The 25161-nt window shown below is 36.3% G+C and overlaps 1 protein-coding gene across 8 annotated transcripts in view; it reads right to left on the bottom strand.

Moving 5' to 3' along the window:
• ADGB (androglobin) overlaps positions 1-25161 on the bottom strand; it is a 211305-nt gene that overhangs the window by 155409 nt on the left and 30735 nt on the right. For 4 of the 8 annotated variants that reach the window (XM_054254494.2, XM_003732751.7, XM_035296928.3 and 1 more), the window contains exon 2: positions 9711-9873. In XM_054254494.2, the coding sequence (XP_054110469.2) occupies positions 9711-9873 (163 nt within the window). Of the gene's footprint in view, positions 1-650; positions 735-9710; positions 9874-11189; positions 11281-25161 lie in introns of all 8 variants that reach the window. The other 4 variants (XM_035296927.3, XM_078370260.1, XM_054254496.2 and 1 more) reach the window with 3 other exon arrangements.

Below are 25161 nucleotides of genomic sequence, written 5' to 3'. Positions count from 1 at the left end.
CTGGAGAAAAAAATTGTATCCAAATGCATACTCTAGCATTAAAAAATGCATACTCTAGCATATAAAAAAATTATATCCAAATGCTAGTAATCTAGGAAGTTCGAAATGCTTCAGATGAATGCTATGTAAGATTCTCAGAATTTATGGGACACTGGGAAAAAAAAATCCTTACAAAAAAATAACATTAAAATTGCCAGGTTATAAATGAAATGCTTGAGAAATATAAACTAACTGTACAGGTAAAAGAGCAGCTAAGTTTCACCTGAGTTAATAAGGACAGGAAGAAATAAATATGGTTTTGTGATTTTCATAGTAATCACGTTTTTACCCCAAGGCTGGTGTGGCCTGAGAAACAGATGGTATTTGAGGGCATGTGCACAGTTTGAACACTATTTTTTTTTAATTTTTAATTTTTTATTGCATTTTAGGTTTGGGGGTACATGTGCAGAACATGCAAGACAGTTGCATTAGGTACACACATGGCAGCGTGTTTTGCTTCCTTTCTCCCCTTCAACCACATTTGGCATTTCTCCCCAGGCTATTCCTCCCCACCTCCCCCTCCCACTGGCCCTCCCCATTTCCCCCCAATAGACCCCAGTGTTTAGTACTCTTCTCTCTGTGTCCATGTGTTCTCATTTTTCATCACCCACCTATGAGTGAGAATATGCGGTGTTTCGTTTTCTGTTCTTGTGTCAGTTTGCTGAGGATGATGTTCTCCAGATTCATCCATGTCCCTACAAATGACACAAACTCATCATTTCTGATTGCTGCATAATATTCCATGGTGTATATGTGCCACATTTTTCCAATCCAGTCTATCATCAATGGGCATTTGGGTTGATTCCAAGTCTTTGCTATTGTAAACAGTGCTGCAATGAACATTCGTGTACATGTGTCCTTATAGTAGAACGACTTATAGTCTTTTGGATATATACCCAGTAATGGGATTGCTGGGTCAAATGGAATTTCTATTTCTAAGGCCTTGAGGAATCGCCACACTGTCTTCTACAGTGGTTGAACTAATTTACACTCCCACCAACAGTATAAAAGTGTTCCTTTTTCTCCACATCCTCTCCAGCATTTGTTGTCTCCAGATTTTTTAATGATCGCCATTCTAACTGGCGTGAGATGGTATCTCAATGTGGTTTTGATTTGCATCTCTCTGATGACCAGTGACGATGAGAATTTTTTCATATGATTGTTGGCCTCATATATGTCTTCTTTCGTAAAGTGTAGTTTGAACACTATTAAGTATATACGTTTATCTGAAAGATATAGTTTATTGTCAGCTTTAAGATATTGGAATAATTTGAATGAAAACAAAGGGTATGTTAACATCCAAGCAAGATTCTCAAAAAGTGAGTCATCGAAAAATTGACTGAATTTCCAGGACCTGTTGCTACACTTCTGGAGTTTCCACACATCATTTCCCCCTCCTTTGTTGCAAATATTTAGTTGTTTTAAAGTCCCTTATCTAACAATTCCAAAATCTAAGATGTTCATGGATCAATTTCTATTATTTGATTTAATCTTGATTTTCAGTCACTTGGTTCTGTTTCTTTCCATATCGGGTAATCAAAAAAAAAAAACCTTTTATTTTAGAAGTGGGGGTACATGAGAAGGTTTGTTACATAGGTAAACTCATGCCACAGGGGTTTGTTGTACAGATTTTCATCACCCAGGTATTAAGCCTAGTACCCAATAGTTATATTTTCTGCTCCTCTCTTTCTTCCCAGCCTCCCTCATCAAGTAGACCCCAGTGTCTATTGTTTCCTTCTTTGTGTTTATAAGTTGTTATGATTAGCTCCCACTTAGAAATGAGAACATGTGGTATTTGGTTTATTGTTCCTGCATTAGTTTACTAAGGATAATGGCCTCCAGCTCCATCCATTTTCCTGCAAAGAACATGATCTAGTTCTTTTATGTGGTTGCATAGTATATACGTAATACATGGTGTATATATATCCATGGTGCATATGTGCCACATTTTCTTTATTCAACCTGTCATTGATGGGTATTTAGGTTGCTTTCATGTCTTTGATATTGTGACTAGTGCTGCAATGAACATTCACTGGCATGTTTCTTTATGGCAAAATGATTTATGTTCCTCTGGGTATACAGCCAGTAATAGGATTGTTGGATCTAATGGCAATTCTACTTATACCTCTTTAAGGAATCGTCACAGTGCTTTCCACAATGGTTGAACTTTCCCACCACGGTGTATAAGCATTCCCTTTTCTCTGCAACCTCACCAGCATCTGTTAGTTTTTGGATTTTTTTTTTTTTTTTTTTTTTTTTTTTTTTTTTTTGAGACAGAGTTTTGCTCTTGTTACCCAGGCTGGAGTGCAATGGTGCGATCTCGGCTCATTGCAACCTCTACCTCTTGGGTTCAGGCAATTCTCCTGCCTCAGCCTCCTGAGTAGCTGGGATTACAGGCACACGCCACCATGCCCAGCTAAGCTTTTTGGATTTTTAGTAGAGACAGGGTTTCACCATGTTGACTAGGATGGTCTCGATCTCTTGACCTCGTGATTCACCCCCCTCGGCCTCCCAAAGTGCTGGGATTACAGGCTTGAGCCACCGCGCCTGGCCAATTGGATTTTTAATAATAGTCATTCTGACAGGTGTGAGATGGTGTGTGACTGTGGCTTTCATTTGCATTTCTCTAATAATCAGTAATATTGAGCTTTTTTTTCATATGCTTCCTGGCTGCATGTATATCTTCTTTTGAGAAGTGCATGTTTGTTCATGTCATTTGTCCACTTTTAAATGTGGCTGCTTGTTTTCCTCTTGCAAATGTGTTTAAGTTCCTTATAGATGCTGGATATTAGATCTGGGTCAGATGTACAGTTTGCAAACATTTTCTCCCATTCTGTAGTTTGTCTGTTTACTCTGTTGATAGTTCCTTTTGCTGTGCAGAAGCTCTTAAGTTTAATTACATCCATTTGTCAATTTTTGCTTTTGTTGCAATTGCTTTTGGTGGCTTTGTCATGAAATCTTTGCCCATTTCTATGTCCAGGATGGTATTGCCTAGGTTGTCTTTCAGGGTTTTTATAGTTTTGAGTTTTACATTTAAGTCTTTGTTTCATTTTCAGTTGATTTTTGTGTATGATGTAAGAACAGGGTCCAGCTTCAATCTTCTGCATATGGCTAACCAGTTATCTCAGCACCATTTATTGAATGGGGAGTTTTTTCCCCATTGCTTGTTTTTGTCAGCTTTGTGAAAGATCAGATGGGCACAGATGTATGGCCTTATTGATGGCTCTCTACTGTGTCTCATTGCTCTATGTGCCTGCTTTTGTATCAGTATCATGATGTTTTGGTTCCTATAGCCTTGTTTAATAGTATAAAGTCAGGTAGCATGATGCCTTTTTCTTTTATTTCTTTTCTTTTTTCTTTCTTTCTTTTTCTTTTTTTTTTTTTTTTTTTGCTTAGGACTGACTTTCTATTCAAACTCTTTTTGGGTTCCATATGAATTTTTTAGAATAGTTTTTTCTAGTTTGTGAAGAATGTCATTGGGAGTTTCATAGGGATAGCATTGAATCTGTAAATTGCTTTGGACAGTATAGCTTTTCAATGATATTGATTCTTCCTATCCATGAGCATAGAATGTTTTCCCATTTGTTTCTGTTTGAGCAATTTTGTAGTTCTCCTTGTAAAAATCATTTATCTTCCTCATTAGCTATATTCCTAGGTATTTTATTCTTGTTGTGTCAGTTGTGAATGAAATTGCCTTTCTGATTTGCCTCTCATTTTGGCTATTGTTGGGGTATAGTAATACTAGTGGTTTCTATACATTGAATTTGTATCTTGCAACTTCGCTGAAGTTGTTTATCAGCTGCAGGAGCTTTTGGGACAAGACTATGGGGTTTTCTAGATACAGAATTATGTCGTCTTCAAACAGAGATAGTTTGACTTCCTCTCTTCCTATTTTAATGCACTTTACTTCTTTCTCTTGCCTAATTGCTCTGGCTTGGTCTTCCAATACTATGTTAAATATAAGTGGTGAGAGAGGACATCCTTGTGTTGTGGTGGTTTTCAAAGGGGAATGCTTCTGGCTTTTGCCCATTCAATATAATATTGGCTGTTGGTCTGTCATAGAGGGTTCTTATTATTTTGATGTATGATCCTTCAATATCTAGTTTATTGACAGTTTTTAAGATGAAGCAGTGTCAGATTTTATCCAAAGTCTTTTCTGCATCTATTTAGATATTCATGTGGTTTTGTCTTTAGTTTTGTTTATGTGATGAATGACACTTATTGATTTGTATATGTTGAGCCAAACTTGCATCCTGGGGATGAAGCCTATTTGACCACGGTGGATTAGCTTTTTGATGTGCTGGTGGATTCGGTTTGCAAGTATTTTGTTGAGGAATTTTGCATTGATGTTCATCAAGAATATTGGGCTGAGGTTTTCTTTTTTGTGTGCGTCTCTGCCAGGTTTGTTATCAAGATGTTGCTGGCCTCATAGAATCACTTGGGGAGGAGTCCCTCCTCAATTTTTTAGAATAGTTTCAGTAGAAATGGTACCAGCTCATCTTTCTGCATCTGGTAGAATTCAGCTGTTAATCTAACAAGTCCTGGGCTTTTGTTTGGTTGGTAGGACCTTTATTACTGATTCCATTTCAGAGTTTTCTCTCCTGGCTCAATCTCAAGAGGGTGTATGTGTCCAGGAATTTATCTATATCTTCTAGGTTTCCTTGTTTGTGTGCATAGAGGAGTTTGCAGTTGTTTCTAATAGTTGCTTTCATTTCTGTGGAGTCAGTAGTATCATTCCCTTCATCATTTCTAATTGTGTTTATTTGGATCTTCTTTCTTTTCTTCATTATTAGTCTAGCTAGTGGCCTATTTATTAATTTTCAAGAAAATAATTCCTGGATTCATTGATCTTTTAATGAAAAATCTTTTTTCATTTAAAATGATTTAATTAAAAATCATCTTTTTTCATTAAAATGATCTTTTAAATGGTTTTTCATGTCTCAATTTCCTTCTGTTCAGCTCTAATTTTCATTATTTCTCATCTTCTGCTAGCTTTGGGATTAATTTGTTCTTGATTCTCTAATTATTTCAATTGTGAAGTTAGGTTATTAATTAACAATATGGAACTCTTCACGGATTTGTGTGGCATGCCTGTGCAGGATCCTTCCAATGTTAGTATATGTGCTGCTGACGTGAGCACTGTATGCTGATTTTGCATCCTGAAACTTTGCTGCAGTTGTTTATCATCTGAAGAAGCATTTGGTCTGAAACTATAGGGTGTTCTAGATATAGGATGCCATCTACAAACAGAGATAGTTGACTTCCTCTCTTCCTATTTGGGTGCCTTTATTCCTTTTTCTTACCTGATTTCTCTGGCAAGGACTTTCAATACTGTATTGAACAGGAGTGGTGAGAGAGGGCATCTTTGTCACCTACCAGTTTTCAAAAGGAATGCTTCCAGCTCTTGCTATTCAGTATAAAGTTGGCTGTGGGTTTTTCCTAGACAGCTCTTTTTATTTAGAGGTTTGTTCCTTCAATATCTAGTTTATTGAGAGTTTTTAACCATTTTCCATTTGCTCCTGAGAATATTCACCAGCAGTGGTTGCAGATGCAGTGTATATCCCAAAATAAAACACAATGTTTGGTAAAAGAAATTCTTTCACCACCTCTATTAAATCATTGAATTATATCCCGTTCAAGAAGGACAATCCTGAGCACAAGATTAGCCATGTAAACTTGAGACTGCCATCGATTGAAAGAATGCTGGAAAAGCATCTCAAGCCAGGGCAGAACATCTTTAAGGTCACCCATGCGCATTGATGATGCCATACCTCTTCACCTGTCTGGAAAACATTTCACCCAAAAGCCTACTACTAACGTCAGGGAAATGAAATCTAAGTTTGCTACCTGCACAACAGAAGGAATGGCAAGAGGATCTGAAGAGAAATGCATTCTTTTTGTTCAGTATGTGATGCTCCAATTTGTGTTGTTCTGTGCTTTGAAATTCATCACATAAAAAATTATTAAATACTGATTATCATATACATTTCTGTTATGTTAAGATTTGAGACAAGTTCTGTTTAGAAATAACTCCAAGAACAGTTTTAAGTTTTATTTTTACGTTGAAAATCAGTCAGATTTGCTTCAACCTCAAAGAGGATGTTTATGTAAAATTAAATGAACATTGGCAACAAGCTGTACTTTTTTGTAAATGGAAAAGGGTTAACATGAAGGGGTGTTGAATTCATCAAAAGTTGTTTCTGAATCTATTGAGATAATTATGTGGTTTCTGTCTTTAGTTCTGTTCATTTGATGAGTGATGTTTATTGATTGGCAACTGCTGAACCACCCTTGCCTTCTGGGAGTGAAGCCTACTTGATTATGGTGGATTAGCTTTTGATGTGCTGCTGGATTTCCTTGGCAAGTATTTTGTTGAGGATTTTTGCATCAATGTTCATCAAGGATATTGGCCTGAAGTTTTTTGTTGTTGTTGTGACTGCCATGTTTTGTTATCCAGATAATGATGTTCTCATGGAATGAGCTTCGGAGGAGTGTCTCTTCCTGATGTTTTCATGGAATGAGCTGTGGAGAAGTGTCTCTTCCTCAATTTTTTGAAATAGTCTCAGTAGTAATGATACCAGCTTGTCTTTGTACATCTGGTAGAATTCACATGCTTAATAATTTTTGATTGAATGATATACATTGAGTATAAAAATCAATATGGGTTCTAGATAATGATGTCTTCTTCTGGAGAGGAGAATTTTATTTCTTTTTGGCAGACAGAGTACAAGATGTACTTAACTCGGTCAACACTGGGGTTCAGAATTTGGTAGGGTTGGTGTAACTTTGGTTTGCCCTTACTTCATAGAGAATGCTATAGTCAGTCTGGTGCACGCTCTAAAAAAGTTGGAGTATTTATTGGGGTCCCTTCACCTTGATGTATCCTAAATTCTAATTTTTCTCCAAAGCACCATGAAATCTTTTAAAATTTCCCCTTCAAGCTGCTGCTGTTTACTCATTTGCTCAACAGCTTATCCTTCATACATAGTTTAGGAGTTGAGTAAATATCTTAAAATTATATGCAAAATTGCTTCTCTGCCATTAGCCCTGGGGATTTAGTTCAAGTTTGGATTGCTTTAGCAGCCCTAGACAATATCCTCTGTCTCTCCAGCTGAAGAAACTGACACTAGTCCTAGGACACTACTTTCTTCTTGATTCCTAATCTTCATGCCTTGATAGATTTGGGCCTCCTACATTAAGAAGTTCAGGGTAATCTTTCCACATCATTTTTCTTTAGCTGTGTGCCTTATAATGACCTTACAGTACTGCATAATACATTCACAATTTGATTCACCCATCACATCCATTAGTTCTCATCACTTAGCTGAAGAAATGAGATCTTTCTCTGGACTTAAAGGGAAGGGTGAAGTCAGCTGAGGCTGATTTCCTGATGACTAGCCTTACATATAGGGAAGTGATCTTCTGCAAACCTCCAAGGACACTTGCTATATAGTTGGATGCTTAAGGAAATTGATCTTGGTAAAATATGGATGCTGCAAATGAGGGCTAAGAGCTACCGTGCAACCATGTCACGCAGATGCAATCACAAGGCTTGGACACTGTCCACCACTCACTCCAGTGGAAGAGCTGCTGCTTCATGAGCCAGGGATGAGATTGTGACAAAACTGGAAGTGGAAAGTAAGGTTCTATCCTAGATTTGACCACTTTACATTTTGGTTTGGTGCTTTCCTACTTTTGAAAGCTATAGTGGCAGAGCAGAATGTTGGCTAAGGTTCTCAGTTGTCACATTTCAATGGGTAGGCCCTGTTCGCAGCAAGAGTTGGCCTTGTGCTTTTTTTAACCATTGTGTTTTATAAAGCTCCTTGGTCCAAGGGCCACAGTATCTACTTTGGAGTCCAATGTCAGGTAGTCTCATTTGTATATGTTGCCCCAAAAAGAAATGGACATCAGGTAACCAGTACACTTGCTACTGCTCCAGTGTCGCTGATTTCCCTCTAAAAAATGATGATCATCCAATACACTTGACCTTGCTTTTTGTTGTTGTTGTTGTTGTTTGTTTTTTTAACAGAGTCTCACCCTGTTGCCCAGGCTGGAGTGTAATGGCGCATTCTCGGCTCACTGCAACCTCTATCTCCCAGGTTCAAATGATTCTCCTTCCTCAGCCTCCTAAGTAGCTGGGATTACAGGTGCCTGCTACCACACACAACTAACTTTTGTATTTTTAGTAGAGATGAGGTTTCATCATGTTGGCCAGGCTGGTTTGAACTCCTAACCTCGTGATCTGCATACCTCTGCCTCCCAAAGTGCTGGTATTACAGGCGTGAGCCACCGTGCTTGGCTTGCCCTTGGTTTAATAACTCTGATAAATCCCAGAATTTAGCATCCGACCTTCCAGAAATTTGCATTTTTTTCAGTCATCTGATGAAGGCATCCTTGCACTCCAAGCTCCCTAAAAAGTTATTTTTACATCATATTTCAAAAATTTCAAGCACTTTTGCCCTTTCCCTCTGTGTAGTTTCTCCAGACTTTGGAGTGACTCATCTCTAGAACTTTTCCAGAGCTCAACTGCTCAACTGACAATTTGCACACTCTATCCTTATCCTTCTGATATAAAATCTAAAGACTAAAGACACACTCGCTCTCTCTCTCTCTTTTTCTCTCTTTCTCTCTCTCTTTCTCCCCACTTCTCTCTCCTTAAGTTTTGAATCACTGATTAAAAAAAACATAAAATATGCCAATTTTCATTAGAATCAATAGAATTCAAAGCCTTATGCATCTATAAGTTCCATTCGATGTGGTACAAATAATTTGTTCCCTTACCTGTTACTAATTTGGAAATTGTTCATGTACTAACAAGAGTCAGCAATATCTTCATTAGGTATCTTTTGTGAACAAATCGACCAATATGAATCAATATTTTGTGAACCAAATTTACATAAGATTTACTATTTTGGAATGCTTTATGCAAATTTCAACTAAACCATTCTGGCAGTTATGTTTGTGTTTTGAAAATTATATTGTGTTCTATAAATATTTGTTAATGAATTGTTGCACCAAATAAACAGGTGATATTTTAAATGCAATTCAGACCCATAGCCTCAACTTCAAAGTCATTAGAAATAAACATTTTTAATAGGCAAATAACCTAAAGTAATATAATTAGAAAATGTAGAAATTCTACATAGCGCCAATCTTAGGGACATGCCATGTTTATGTGACAAAAAGTAAATGAAGAGCAATGAGGATCTTTATTCACATATCTTGAGGAGATAGTAGGAGGAACCCAGTTTTCATCTCACAATAACATTTCTTTTAAAAATTATCTTTCCTATTATCTCCAGGTCACAACTTACAAGTCCACTGTGGATTCTCATTTTCTAAACCACTCTTTATAAATGCCTGTTTCCAAACTCTGTCCAAAGTCCATTGGCTAACTTGCCCTCTCTCTTAGTTTTTCCTTTATTTCATTATGATTCTTTGTTCATGCCTCTTTCTTCCAATTTATCCAAATATGATTCACCAAAGCTCAGGACTAAGGCTTCGAAAGACAAAGTAAGAGTGTTGGGAGGTGGGGCCGAAAGACAAATTAAAAACTTCCCTTTTGAACAGAGATAGTGGAGAAGAATGAATACCCTCTTATGCTTACAAATCTTATTCCATTATAAAATTAAAAATCTAAATGAAACTTTGTCACGTTTGCGTCTACTTACAAATACTGGGCTTTTTCCTGTTTTGTCCTTTTCTTTTGCACCTTTGCCTGCATCCCACTTTTCTGAATTGATGTCAGCTTCACTCCACTCTGGCCAGATTGGGAATTTCCCCTTCTTTTGTTCACTAGAACCAGAGTGTATGTTACTGCCAAAAGGATAGACACTAGACAGAAACAGAGACAGAGAGTGGGTGGTTTAGGTTTAATTAAAATACCTGAGATCAAATATTGAATTAACTATATAACATAAATTTAATTGTCTTCTCAGCTGAGTCATATTAACTACATTTTTAATACAATCATACTTGTGGCTAGACAGCTTCTACATGTTAAAATAATCCCAAAGAGATTATTTTAAAAGCTAATGTGGAGCCTTAGTTCCTACTTACTGATGCAAGAATTTAAAAAAGATATAATGTGTTATGAAATATCATAAACATAAATAACACAGTTGATAAATAGCTATCTTCTCAGACTAATATATAGACTACCATGTATATATCTGTCAGTCTACATATATTTTTTCAAAAATTAAATCATTCTGCATATACTTTGTATAGACTGCTTTTTACCACTTATCAGCATATTGTTAATATTTCTCATGCTCTAAATATTTATCTAAATGCTAATTTAAGGATTGTATAAGATCCCCTTGTATGAATATGCCACATTTCATTTAACTAAGCTTCCATATTTGGAAATTTGGGGGGGTTGATTTTTAAAATTTTTCACTTTCATAAACAAGTCTATGGTGGTTGTTCTTACTGCAAAACCTTTATGTACATTTGCAATTGTTTTGTTAGAATAGATGTTAATGAGAAGTCTTACTATGCCAAAGTGTATGCATATTTAAGGTTTGTTATAGATTTCGACTAATTCTCAACTTTAAAAAGTGAGCTTGTTTTCTACTTTAAGCAAATGTGTTATAGTTACCATGCTGCTAATCCTTGAATACGACTTTGTTCATTTTCATGATTTTTAAACTCTAAAATAGGAATATTATTTAATTTTCAAGTTTTTAACTACTTGTGATGCTAGAACCCTGCCTATAGACCATGGGATAGGCAGTTATAAAACCCAGACTAAAATCTCTAGACAGCCTATATTCTAGTGGGTTCTAGATAAAAATTAAATATCATAAATTAAGTAAAATATACAGTTTACAGTAACACATTGCTTAACAACAAGGATACATTCTAAGAAATCCATTGTTAGGCAATTTTGTTGCCTAGTAAGCACACTGTGCAAACCTAGTAAGCACACTACACAGCTGGTATCTTGTGCTGCACAGCTAGGCTCTATGGGACAGTGTATCTCCTAGGCTATAAACCTGTACAGCTGTTACTGTCCTGAATACTGCAGACAATCGTAACACAATGGTAAGCATCTGTGTATGTAAACACATCTAAACATAGAAAAATACAGTAAAAACATGCTATAAAAGATACAACAGAATGGTAAACCTGTATAGCACACTTACCATGTATGGAGCTTGCAGGACTGGAAGTTGCTTTTAGTGAGTAAGTGACTGGACGGTGACTGTGAAGGCCTGGGACATTACTGTTATGCTACTGCAGATGTTATAAATATTGTACACTTAGGCTACATTAAATTCGTAAAAACAATTTCCTTCTTCAATAATAAATTAGCCTTAGCTTACTAGATGACCCCTCTCATATATGACCAAAATGTTGTTATGAGATGTGTGACTGTATTCAAACATGTAACTCCGAAGGGGAAATGAAACACAGTACAGGGGAACCGACGAGTTAAGGTACTCAATTTCCAAAACAGTGGTTAAGGAAAATGTCTATAGTAAGGAGGGATCAAACTGTGACTATCCATCAAAGAATGCTCCAGATACAGGATACAGGAAGGAGGAATATTCCAGATGCAGGGAGCATCCTGGCTTAGTTTAATAATAATGTGGAGGTCAGTGTGCCTTAAGCTGTGTGAGTGGGAGGAAAAGTAAAGGAAGATGATCGCAGAGAGGTACTAGATGTGAAGACTGTCAAGGTGATCTAAGCCAGGGGGAAGGGTCGTTACTGTGAGTGAGATAGGAAGCCCAAGGAGGGTTCTGAGCAGGGGCACAAAACGATATTATTAGAATTTGATGATCACTCTTGCTGCTATGTAGAGAAAAATAACCCAAAGAAACAAGGGAGACAATATAGAAGGCTTTGAATTAACAGGAGAGAGCGAATGGGGTTTTGGACTGGCTTCATAACTGAAGAGAAGGCAAGATATAGATTCTGTGTATACTTTAAGATAGAGAAAGCAGATAGAGTTGATATTTCCTTACAGACAGAAGATCACGGTATGGGGAAAAACTGAATCAGGGGCATAAAGCAGCAGCACACTGATAAATGAGATTGTACTTGAGATGCCAAAAATATAACCTTGGGGATACTGAGTAGGTAATTAGATGTCAGATTCTGAAGTTTGGGAGAAAAACTGGACAAGTGAAACTCAGAGGCATCAGCATCTAGCTGGTATTTAAAGTCTTAAGACTGGATGAAATAATCAAGAAAATAACTCCTTAAGAAAGAGACACACCCAGAGATGATAACAACTGGTGTAGATTAAGCAAGAACAAATTCTAAATGGACCCTGAACACAATGCTGGGTCAGTGTCTTTAAAGCCTCTAACTAAGCAAGACATTTATTTTGTATTTTATGTAGCAAGAGCAAAGATGTAAATTCCTCAGGGCAAGTCAGGGATCCAGGTCAAAAGGCAGAAATGTCTGAAACTCACAGTTATTGGTAATTGTTAAGAATACCTACTGAGAAATATAAAAATATTTCAACACTTTAGTAATCAACAGAGCTGTATTTCTGCCCTGGTTCTCTAGATGTAAGGGTCAAAGAGATAAGGAGGAAATAACTGTGAAAACTGAGAAAAGAAAGCAGTCATTGAATGTGGTAAACAGAATAACTACCAACCCCTACGTCAAATACATACACATCATAGTCCCTGGAACCTGTGGATGTTACCCTCCATGGAAAAAGGAAGTTTTTAGATATGATTAAGTATCTTGAGATGGGGGGATTATCCTGGATTATCTGGGGGTCCCAGTGTAACCCAAAGAGTGATTAAAAGTGGAAGAAGGAGTTGGAGGAAGTTAAAGAGAAAAGTGACTACTGAAGAAAGCAAAAAGGGAAAATTGCTGCATTTGGAAGACAGAGAAAAGTGGCCACAAGCCAAGGTATGTGGTCAGGCTCCAGAAGCTGGAAAGGCAAGAAATGGATATTTTCCTAGAGCCCACAGAAAGGAAGGCAGCCCTGCTGAAACCTCGTTAATAGCTCAGTGAGAACCATTTTGGATTTGTGACCTCCAGAATTCCAAATAAATTTGTCAATGAGTTTGTGTGGTTTGAAGCAACTAATTTTGTGATATTTTAGTATAGCTAAGTTCCACAAGAAACTAATACAGCGAGGTAGGGAAAACATAGTCAAAGGAAATACCTTGGAAATCAAGTGAAGCATTTTTCTTTTTTCCAAAAACGAGGCCATGAGCAGGAGACATAAATGCAGCTAACAGATCAAGCAAGATAAAGTGAAAACAACTAGAGGTTGAATTTAGCAACAAGAAAACGTCTCTCAAATATCACCTCCTGGAGGTGGGGTTGGAGGAGGATTTTCCTGAACACCCCATTATAGTAAGACACACTTCTCTACATCCTTTCATATTGCTTCATTTTTATACCACTCAATACTGTCACTGATCCTTTATGTGCTCATCATATGCTTCTGCAGGTAGGATTTTTAAACTCTACTGTGGTATGAACACTGGATTTTTTGTTCACTTCCTCCGTCTCCAGTAACTTGGACAGTATCTGGACAAAGTAAGAAATCTATCTCTCTAACATCTATTAATATGAAATGAAACAATGAATACCTATAATTTACATTGCTGATAATATCCAATAGAAACTGTGTCAAATTTTTATATGTAGGTAGAGATTGGCCAGAGGGCTACCAATCCTGTTTCCATTTATTTTGTAGTTTGGCTAGTACTACATTATGCTGTATTCCAACTTTGGGTTCATAAACATTCTATGAGATAATTCTCTCTCTCTTCCTGCTTAATGTCTGTCTGAGTCCTATGAGGACATCTTACAAAATGGTGATAACTCGAAAGGATTCAAGAACTCTTATTCAGCACATACAAAGCCAGAGCTACACACCTGATCACACTCTGGTATGAATGAGAAATATACTTTTGTAGTGTTAAGTCACTGAGATTTGGTTTATTGATACTATAGCACTGGATCATATAAAGAGTGAAATTATACTCTTAAGATTTCCTCTTTCATATCTTTAATCACTATAAGCACTTGTATGTTATATTAGATTATTCTTCCATTATCTTAAATTTGCAACATTCGATTCTCTTGTTTGTTGTGACATCTGCCTATATTTTGTATATTCTCTGTTATGAGCTCATCCTTTCTTCTCCTCCAATCCTCTTCCTCCAAGGCAATCCTGTGTTGAGATGTTCTTTCAAAATCATATTGAGTTTTCTTTTTTTTTTTTTGGCTTTAATTTCTGGGGTACATGTGTAGATTGTGCAGATTTGTTGCATAGGTATACACATGCCATGGTGGTTTGCTGCATTCATCCCCCCAACATCTACATTAGGTATTTCTCCTAATGTTATCCCTTCCCAATCCCGCATCCCCTTCTATCCCTCACCTAGTCCCCCTCCCCACAATAGGCCCTGGTTTGTGATGTTCTCCCCACTGTGTCCATGTGTTCTCATTGTTCAACATCCACTTATGAGTGAGAACATATGGTGTTTGGTCTTCTATTCTTGTGTCAGTTTGCTAAGAATGATGGATTCCAGCTTCATCCATATCCCTGCAAAGGACATGAACTCATCCTTTTTTATGGCTGCATAGTACTCCATGGTGTATATGTGCCACATTTTCTTTATCTAATCTGTCATTGACAGGCATTTGGGTTGGTTCCAAGTCTTTGCTATTGTAAACAGTGCTGCAATAAACATACATGTGCATGTGTCTTTATAACAGAATGATTTATAATCTTTTGGGTATATACCCAGTAATGAGATTCCTGGGTCAAATGGTATTTCTGGTTCTAGATCCTTGAGGAATCACCACACTGTCTTCCACAATAGTTGAACTAATTTATACTCCCACCAACAGTGTAAAATCATTCCTATTTCTTCACATCCTTTCCAGCATCTGTTGTCTCCTGATTTTTTTTTTTTTTTTTTTTGAGACAGAGTTTCGCTCGTTACCCAGGCTGGAGTGCAACGGGGCGATCTTGGCTCACTGCAACCTCCGCCTCCTGGGTTCCGGCAATTCTCCTGCCTCAGCCTCCTGAGTAGCTGGGATTACAGGCATGTGCCACCATGCCCAGCCAATTTTTTGTATTTTTAGTAGAGACGGGGTTTCACCATGTTGACTAGGATGGTCTCGATCTCTTGACCTCGTGATCCACCCGCCTCGGCCTCCCAAAGTGCTGGGATTACAGGTGTGAGCCACCACACCCGGCCCTGTCTACTGATATTTTAATGATTGCCATTCTAACTGGTGTGGCGTAGTATCTCAATGTGGTTTTGATTTGCATTTCTCTATATGATCAGGGATAATGAATTATTTTTCATATGTTTGTTAGCTGCATAAATGTCTTCTTTTGAGAAGTGTCTGTTCATATCCTTTGCCCACTTTTTGATGGGGTTATTTCTTGTAAATTTGTTTGTGTTCTTTATAGATTCTGGTTATTAGCCCTTTGTCAGATGAATAGATGACAAAATTTTTTTTCCCATTCTGTTGGTTGCCAGTTCACTCTAATGGTTGTTTCTTTTGCTGTGCAGAATCTCTTAAGTTTAATTAGTTCCCATTTGTCTATTTTGGCTTTTGTTGCCATTGCTTTTGGTGTTTTAGTCATGAAGTCCTTGTCTATGCCTATGTCCTGAATATACTGCCTAGGTTTTCTTCTAGGTTTTTATGATGTTAGATCTTATGCTTACATCTTTAATCTATCTGGAGTTAATTTTTGTATAAGGTGTAAGGAAAGGATCCAGTTTTCGCTTTCTGTATATGGCTAGCCAGTATCTCAACAGTATTTTTCAAATAGGGAATCCTTTCCCTGTTACTTGTTTTTGAACAGGTCTGTCAAAGATCAGATGGTTGTAGTTGTGTGGTATTACTTCTGAGGCCTCTGTTGAGTTTTCTTCCGTCAGAAACTCCAAATGAATAAGCCATCCAGGAACTGATAGATCATATAAATCAAGCCGCAAACCTATGCAAGTCTAGTGACAAGTTAGCTTTCTTACAATCTTCCTGTGCTTGGGTGGATTTTTCTCATTCATCTCTTTAAAGATAATTAAACTCTTGGTCATATTTTCATCTAAGGTTGGAAAACTTCTTTCCTCATTTGGGTACAAGACCATGTCCTACATATATAGAAACAAAATATTCCAATTTTTTAAGACTGATAGGACTTCCTTCAGAGCCACGGCACTCTTATCATAAATTTTCTCTTCAATTCGGGGTCCTGAAGATCTTTATTCTTTTTGTTTGTTTATTTTTTCAAGAAGCAGGGTCTTGCTGTGTTGCCCAGGCTGGCCTTTAACTCCCGAGCACAAATGATGCTACTACCTTGGCCTCCCAAGTAGCAGGAAGTTCCAACATGCCTGGCTTTTATTCTGTATATACATATTTACAATTATTTGTATTCTTTTCTTTTTTATGGCCTTACTATTTTGTCAGGCTGGCCTCTAACTTCTGGGCACAAATGATCCTTCCACCTTGGCCTCCCAAGTATCTAGGACTACAGGCATGAGCCATCTTGCCCAGCTCCCTCTCTCCCTCCCTCTCTTTCTTTCTCTCTTTCTCTTGGAGTTTTGCTCTTGTCCTCAGGTTGGAGTGCAATGGCACAATCTCGACTCATTGCAATCTCCACCTCCTGGGTTCAAGCAATTCTCCTGCCTCAGCCCCTCCTCTGGGACTACAGGCACCTGCCACCATACCCAAATTTTTTGCATTGTTAGTAGAGACGGGGTTTCACCATGTTGGCCAGGCTTGTTTTGAACTCCTAACTTCAAGTGATCCACCTGCCTTGACCTCCCAAAGTGCTGGGATTACAGGCATGAGCCACTGCGCCCAGCCAGCTTTTTTACTTTATACACACATTTATATGTCTTGTTATTCTTTCAAAATATCAATCTACTATCATCCTAGAAAAAAAAGTCTGAAAATTTATACATTGTTAAAGAGAGTTCCTAAGTAGTATGTAAGAATATATTATAAAGAAGTAAGAATGACTAGAATAGATTTTAGGGGAAAATGAAGCCTTTTTCATGGTATGAATGAAAACATCAAGGCATTAATTAGCATATTACAGTATCTCTGTCTTATAGAATATTGATACAAGCCTACAGCAAAAAGAAATTCATGATTTTGTTCATCAAAACCAGGATAAAATTACTTCATTTAGAAAGCTCAAAATCTGAAAATATTTATTTAAAGGAAGATATAATTTCTTAAAAAATAAGGGCTTCACTAAGATTATGTTTTGCTTCTCTCTTCTGTCAAGTGTCAGTAAATCTTCCAGCTTCCTCCTTGAAGCTATTAAGCTTTATCTCTAATTGGCCTACTTTCCTTGTAACACATCAAATATGTGTCCATCTATGTTGAAGATTACTTAAAAAGACTCTCATTAAAGTTATACACACACAACAACAGTAACAACAAAAATAGCTGAAATGCAGCTCAAGGTGAAATATACTGCAGGCTTCAAATGACCATGTAAACTCTTGCTTTTGAAACTCTCAGCACCATTGCCTTTGAAGTCCACTGGCAGAATATACCTACTGCTCTAGAATAGTTGGGATCTTTTAAATATTCAAAGTGCATTATTCTGGTCTCATTAATTCTGAAAATAAGATGATGTTTCAACATGAAAGTAATTCAGGAGTATTTAGGAATTGCCAATACTGGGAAATAAATGTTACCAAATTAAAAAAATTAAAACCTGCCATACTGAAAAATCAGAGTTATTCACAAAGTTAATATATTTCCATAGCAATGTGCCCAGACACCAGTAAATTATTTAATTAATTAAATTGCAAATTGCATTAAAAAGTTCAAAACCAATATATTATAAAAGTATACAGTTAAAGGCCCTTCCACATACAGTGAGTTCAAATATGTTATTGGGACAGCAGGAATTTCACTAACCCTTTCAGGAGAGGTTACACATCTGTATATAATATAGACTTGTGGGTCATTACTATATTTTTTCCAAAACAGTAAAAGTTAGTGAGTAATTTACATAAAATCTGTATATTCCAAATGATTGATATGGATATTCCAAAGCAAACTGATGTGTGAAGGGAGGAAAATTTTCAAACGGCTAGCAAGGGGATGACTTTCTAGAGTAGAAATATAAAATATAAAGGTGCTCCTGGAGGAAAGAGAGCAAAAAAAGAAGTAATCAGGACTGAAAAATATTAATGGACTAATTAAAGAAAGAGCCTATAGGGCAGGTTGGGGCAGAAATAGGGCAATCCCCAAGTAGGCACTGGGAAATGAATTTAAGAAGTGCCAGGCCAAGCTTAAACATATCTGTCTATCCTAGAAAAGAAGCTATCATGACCCTGTAAATATTAGGAGACCAGAAATGGGCTTCATGAAGGAGCAAGTGGCTAAAGTTACCCATAAATTCCTAGCTTTGGACTGAGTGGCATAACTCCCCCTATAGTTTATGGTATGTATCCCTTTCCAGTAAAAGATGCAGGCTGGCCAAAAGAAAAGATTGAGGATGAGGGCAGCCCTCTACCACCATTAAGTGTGACATCAGAGATAGTACTTCTGGCATAGCAGAAAAATGTCCAACCTCTCAATGTTAAGACTTAAGTGCGGGCAAAAGTAATATTTTAAAAAATTAAAGTTTTTATGGTAAATGTACGCAGTTATGAGAAAGAACTCTGCTCTTGTATTTTGACAGAGTGCAACAAGCCCCCTATTATATATTACACGTTATAATTATTAATTATAATTAACTATTATTAAATAGTTAATATTATTTAGTAGCTGAATGATGTATAGGTCCTGGTGATAGGCCAGAATTCAGGATAGAACTATTCTTTAAGAGAGCTTAAAAAAGCCACTGTTTGTAAAACGATAAAGAAGGATTTCAATACTTTAACAACTAGCCTGTCCTTTTCAGCAGTGCATACCAACAGCATTTCACCAATGGGTAGAAAGCTGATTATCCTGTAAGGCCATGCAAACTCATGACAGAGAATACTATGCAGAAGTTATAAATATCTACAAAAAACACCTAAAAACATAAAATTACAAAGCAAAAGAAGAAACATAAAACTATGGAAGACAGTAAGTATATCAGAAGAAAGAAATCACCCAAGTAATGTTTCTAAAACATTTTAGAAAAACACAGGTTCAGAAAGAAATCTCACTCAACCAACAGTTCCTTTACTTAGTAACAACACTTACTAAATACCTGTTCTGTGACAAGTATTCTGCAGGATGATGAGGTTGCCAGCCCATAAATACATCATCTGCTTTTGAATTTTTTAAGAATGCAAACAGGTAGCCAGGTAATTTCAACATAATATGATGTGTGGAGAGATGGATGATTTCCCAGGTGATAAAGGGGGGACATTGTGCCCAGTGTGAGGCAATTAGGAGAAACTTCTTATGGAAAATAGCATCTGACATGCTTTGAAGGATAACTACAAATTTTCTAAGTTTTAAAAAAAGAAGAAAGGGCATCATTGGATAAAGAACAGCATCCGAGATAGTGCAGAGGCAAGAAACAGCAGAACAGGTGTAGAGATCTATGAGCTGTTCAGTACTGTGCAGGCTTATAGTATAATGCAGGAAAGAGGAAATAAGGTTAAATAAAAACAAAAGGTGTGCAAGCAGTTCCTCACTGAGGGCCTTGCTGAGGAGTTTGAACTTTGTTTTCTAGTCGTGTTTACTTTGCTCATTATACAGAGATAAACATTTTGTTCTTAAATATATATTATTTAATATTTACTGGTGGTTTCAACTATGAGGCTTGAGGCAAGAAAACTAAAACTATATGCAGAAACTAGATCCTACCAAAAACTTAAATGAGTTTGAAAGTGGATTCTTTTCAAAACCTCCAGGTAAGAGCCCAGCCCAGCTGATACACTGATATATAGCTTTGTAAAATCCTAAAAAGAGAAACTAGCTAAGCCCACCAGAACTTCTGAGCTATGGAATTAAGAGAAGATAATGACTCATGTTTGATGTAACTAAGTTCTTGGTAACATTTTACAGCAATAAAAAACTAATACTAATGGCAAATAAACACATGAATAAGTGCTCAACATCATTAGGGAAATTAAAAATAAACCAAAATTAGCTACTACTGTATACAATGGCTAAAATTAAAAAGACAAGCCATGTCAAGTGTTGAAAAGAATACAGAGCAACTGGAACTTACATATACTGCTGATGGCCATGTAAAATATAAATTTTTGCAAAATGCTCCAATAGCCTCTTAAAAGGTTAAACATACATAAAACTGTATGACATAGTCATTCTACTCCTAGATAATTCAAGAAAACTGAAGGTGCATGTACATAGAAAACTCATACATGAATATGCACAGCAGCTTGGTTTATAATAGCCAAAAACTGGAAATAACTCAAAATGTCCATCAGCAGGTAAATTTAAAAAAACATGGAATATCCATTCGATGTACTGTGAATATTAAAATAATTGTGAGTGACAGCAAGATGACAGAATAGAAGATCCCAAGCATCATCACTTCCACCATGGAAATTCAACTTGAAACTATTAGAAGACAAGAATATCTCCCTGAATTCACTGGGGAAAAAAGGAGGAAAGTAGACAAACCCATCAGGGCAGCAGGAAGCTGTGACCAGAAAGAGAAATAGTCATTTTAGACTGTGCCAGCCCCTCTCCCAAGCTGGCATAACCACTCAAAGAGAACTTCTCTAGACCTGTGGTTTCCAAGGTGAGAAGAGGAAATGAGAGGTGGATGATTGATCTCCTCACCTATTGGAATACTGCCTCCTTTCCAGGGGAACAATTGGGTGTAGCAGAAAAGCTGAACTACTTGTGATGAACTGGGCACTAATCACAGTGACTGATGTATGGATTTTGGCAGCTCCTTTGTACTCCAGTCAGTAGTGGTGCTACATGAAAGAGACTAGCCAATGCCATAGTACCACAGAGGGCACTATTCATGGAAATGGCTAAATCCCTAGCTGGATTTTCCACAAAGCAGAAGTACACAGGTGGAGCCTTCTCTTGGCCTGGAAAAAACTAAAAGGTCAGGATTAATACTAGTGCAAACTTAAGTCTTCCCAAGATTAGAAAAAAAATGGCAGGGATGAAATATATTTATGGGTCTAAACTTAAGTTCTGGTGCTCACTGTAAGTCTTTTCTAGACCAGGAAACAATAACAGGGCAACATGTTAGTTACAGTGTAGTATTTTACTTCTGCTGTTCAGTGGAAGTTCTCCCCAGGATGGAAAGCAACAGTAGAGCAGTGTTAAAGAGTCGATACTAAGGAGTAAAGGTCTAAAACCACCAAACAACACCAGCGAAAACTGGAAGTGGCTGTCTCATCAAATGCTCAGGAATCAACATAAAGATGCAAGAGTTGTGAAAACTCAGGAAAATAAGACAGCACCAAAAGAAACCAACAAAGCTCCAGTAGTTGACCAAGAAGAACTGAAGATATATGACATCTGTCAGAGTATTTAGAATACTCTGAACCTTAAAGGGGTTCAGAGAATCACAAAAATACCTGACAGAAAACTAAATAAAATTTGGAAAACAATCCAAAAACAAAATGAGAAAATGACAAAGAAAGAAACAATTTTTCAAAAACAAAATAGAAGTCTTAGAAATAAAGAATAAAATAACTACACTAAAAAACAACTTATTAGAAAGCTTCAACAGCAGACATGCTTAAGCAGAAACAAGCTTGAAGATGGAACATATAAAATTATCCAACCAGAGGAGCAAAAAGGAAAAAAAAAAAAGAATAAAAGTGAGTGAAGAAAACCTACAAGAATTATGGGACAGAAGAATCAAATGAACTAATTTCTGCATAATAGGAATTTCTGAAGGAAACAAGAGAGAAAATTGCCTAGAAAGTATAATTAAAGAAATAATGTCTGAAAATTTCCCAAATCTGGAGAAAAATGACAATATTTAGGTAAAGACAAGAAGTTCAGACACAACCAATCAAATTCAACCCAAAGGGGAATTCCCCAAGGCATGTCATAATTAAATTAGCAAAAAGTAAAGACAAAGAAAGAATAATCAAAGCAGCAAGAGAAAATAAAAATACCATATTCAGTGGAGCCCCAATATAATTTTCAGTGGGTTTCTCAGCAGCAATCCTATATGTCAGGAGAGACTAAAATGTGATATTCAAAGTGCTGAAGGAAAAATACAGACAAACGGTAATATTGAACCTAGCAAGGCTATCTTTCAAACTCAAAAAAGAGATAAACACTTTCTCAGACAAATGAAGGCTGAGAGAATTCACTAACACCAGACTTGTCTTACAAGAAATACTAAAAGGGTTTTTTTTTTGATACAGAAGAAACTGGATGCTAACACAATACAAAAACATCCGCAGTTATTAAACTGACTGGTAAAATAAGAAAATAGACAAATCTAGAATATTCTATATCTTTAATATAATGTCTAAAAGACAAGAGTATTAAAAACAATTACAACAACAATTCATTAGTAAATAGGCAATATAAAAAGATAAAATATCAAAAGGTCACAATGTTGAGATGTGGATGATACTGAAGTGTAGGTTTTTTTGTTGTCATTAGCAGTTTGAAATAACATGTTGTAACTGTAAGATATTTTTTGTATGCCTTGTGGTAACCATAAAAATAAAAACTATAATAGATACACTAAAAATAAATAGCAGAGAATCAAAACATACTGATAGTGAAACTTATTTAGCTTCAAAGAAAGACAGTAAGAGGGTGGGAAAAGGAAGAAAGCATCTATTTTAAAATCCAGAAAACAAGTATCAAAATGGCAGTAGTAAACCCTTACCTATCAATAAAAACCTTAAATGTAAATGGATTTAATTATCCTACTAAAAGATAGGGTGGTTGAATGTATTAAATGATCCAAATATTCTGTCTACAACAAACTTACTTTGCCTACAAGGATACACACATACTCAAAGTGTAGAGATGGAAAAACATATTCCACGCAAGTAAAAACCAAAAAAAGAGAGCAGGAATAGCTATACTTATTCAGATAAAATAAACTTTAAGTCAAGATTGGTTAAAAAAAAAATATATATATACACACACACACACACACACACATATATATATATGTACACACACACACACACATATATATGGTTATTACATAATGAAAATAACCATATATATGGGGTAAATACAGTAAGCAGATATAAAAACTATAAAAATATATGCACCTAATACTAGAGAACTCAGATATATAAAGCAAATATTAATAGACATAGAGGGAGAAATGGACTGCAATACAAGAATAGTAGAGAATTTCAACACCTCTCTCTCAGCATTGGACAGATGATCTAGCAACAAAGAAACACCGAAGTTACACTGCACTCCAGATGAAATGGACCTAACAGACATTTACATAACATTTCATCCATCTGCTGCAGAATACACATTTCCTCAACAGCACATGAAACATTCTGCCATGATTTAAGCTTCTCGAGGCCCCATCAGAAGTTGAGCATATGTTGGCACCATGCTTCCTGTACATTCTGCAGAACTGTGAGCCAATTCAACCTCATTGGGAGGGAGGGATGGAGGAAGGAAGGAAGGAAGGGAGGAAGGGAAGGAGGAAGGGAGGGAGAAAGGGACGGAGGGAGGGAGAAAGAGAGGGAAGGAAAGAAAATAAGTCTGAAGATTTTAAAAGGCAACTTCAGGAAATTACAAACATCACTTCATGATACCAATAATATCTATTACTAAACTTTTAATACATAAATTTAAATCGACATTCTATTATATTGTTGATTACCTAGTCATGCCATAAAATTTGTTTAGTCTACATATTGTTTTTTATATATATCTGTTCTTGGTATATTAAATATCCTACATAGTCTGGGTATAGGAAAGGTGAAAACTGTCTCTATACATAATGAAAGTAGTCTATAATTGTATTAAAATATTATTTATAATCCTGTTAATAAAACAGGAATAAATTATTTAAAACTTAAAAGCACTTAATTGCAAACTTTGCAAAGAAGATAAAATGGTTTTCTTAGAAACTCTGAAGTCTAAAGAAGCAAGACTCAGGATAGCCTCATGCTATCTTCAGGAGACGCATTTCACATGCAATGACAACCATATGCTCAAAGTGAAGGATGAAAAAAAGATCTATCAAACAAATAGAAAATAAAAAGAGCAAAAGTTGCTATTCTTATTTCAGACAAAACAGAATTTAAGTCAACAATGATCAAAAGGGAAAAAGAAGGCCATTAAATAATGATAAAGGGTTCACTTCAACAAGCAGACTTAACTATCCTAAATATATATATATGCATCCCAAACTGGAGCACCCAGATGCATCAAACAAGTTCCTAGAGAACGATGAAGAGACTTAGATAGCCACACAATAATACTGGTGAACTTAACACCCCACTGACAGTATTAGACAGATCACCAAGGCAGAAAATTAAAAAAGATATTCAGGATCTAAACTCGACAAATGACCAAATGGACCTGACAGACATCTACAGAACACTTCACCCAATAAAAACAGCATACACATTCTTCATGTTTTCACATGGCACATAATGTAAAACCAACCATGTCTTCAACAACAAAGCCATTGAAAAAGTTTTGAAATCATACCAATCACTCTTGGACCATAGCATTAGAAGTAGAAATCAAAACCAAGATGTATAAAACATCATATAATTAAATGAAAATTAAACAACACATGCTCCTGAAATGACTTTTGGGTAAACAATGAAATTAAGGTAGAAACCAAGAAATTCTTTGAAACCAGTGAAAACAAAGATACAACATACAAGATTCTCTGGGACCCTGTTAAGGCAGTGTTAAAAGGGAATTTTATATTGCTGAATGTCCACATCAAAAAGTTAGATATTTCTTAAATTAACAATCTAAGACCACAACAGGAGAAACTAGAAAAACAATAGGAAACCAACCACAAAGCTAGCAGGGGGAAGAAATAACCAAAGTAGAGATGTGCTGAAAGAAACTGAAACACAAAAGCCACACAAAAGATTAAGAAAACCAAATGTTAGTTTTTAGAAAAAATAAATAAGATTGATTGACTATTAGCTACACTAATGAAAAACAAAGAGACAATCCAAATAAACACAATCAGAAATGACAAAGGAAACATTACCACTGGTCCCACAGGAAAAAAAAAAAAAAAAAAGAAAA

The sequence above is a fragment of the Callithrix jacchus genome, chromosome 4 (assembly GCF_049354715.1).
Source record: "Callithrix jacchus isolate 240 chromosome 4, calJac240_pri, whole genome shotgun sequence".
NCBI classification, from domain to species: Eukaryota; Metazoa; Chordata; class Mammalia; order Primates; family Cebidae; genus Callithrix; species Callithrix jacchus.
The sequence above is the reverse complement of the archived record's forward strand: the minus strand, read 5'-3'. Positions and strand labels throughout refer to the sequence as shown.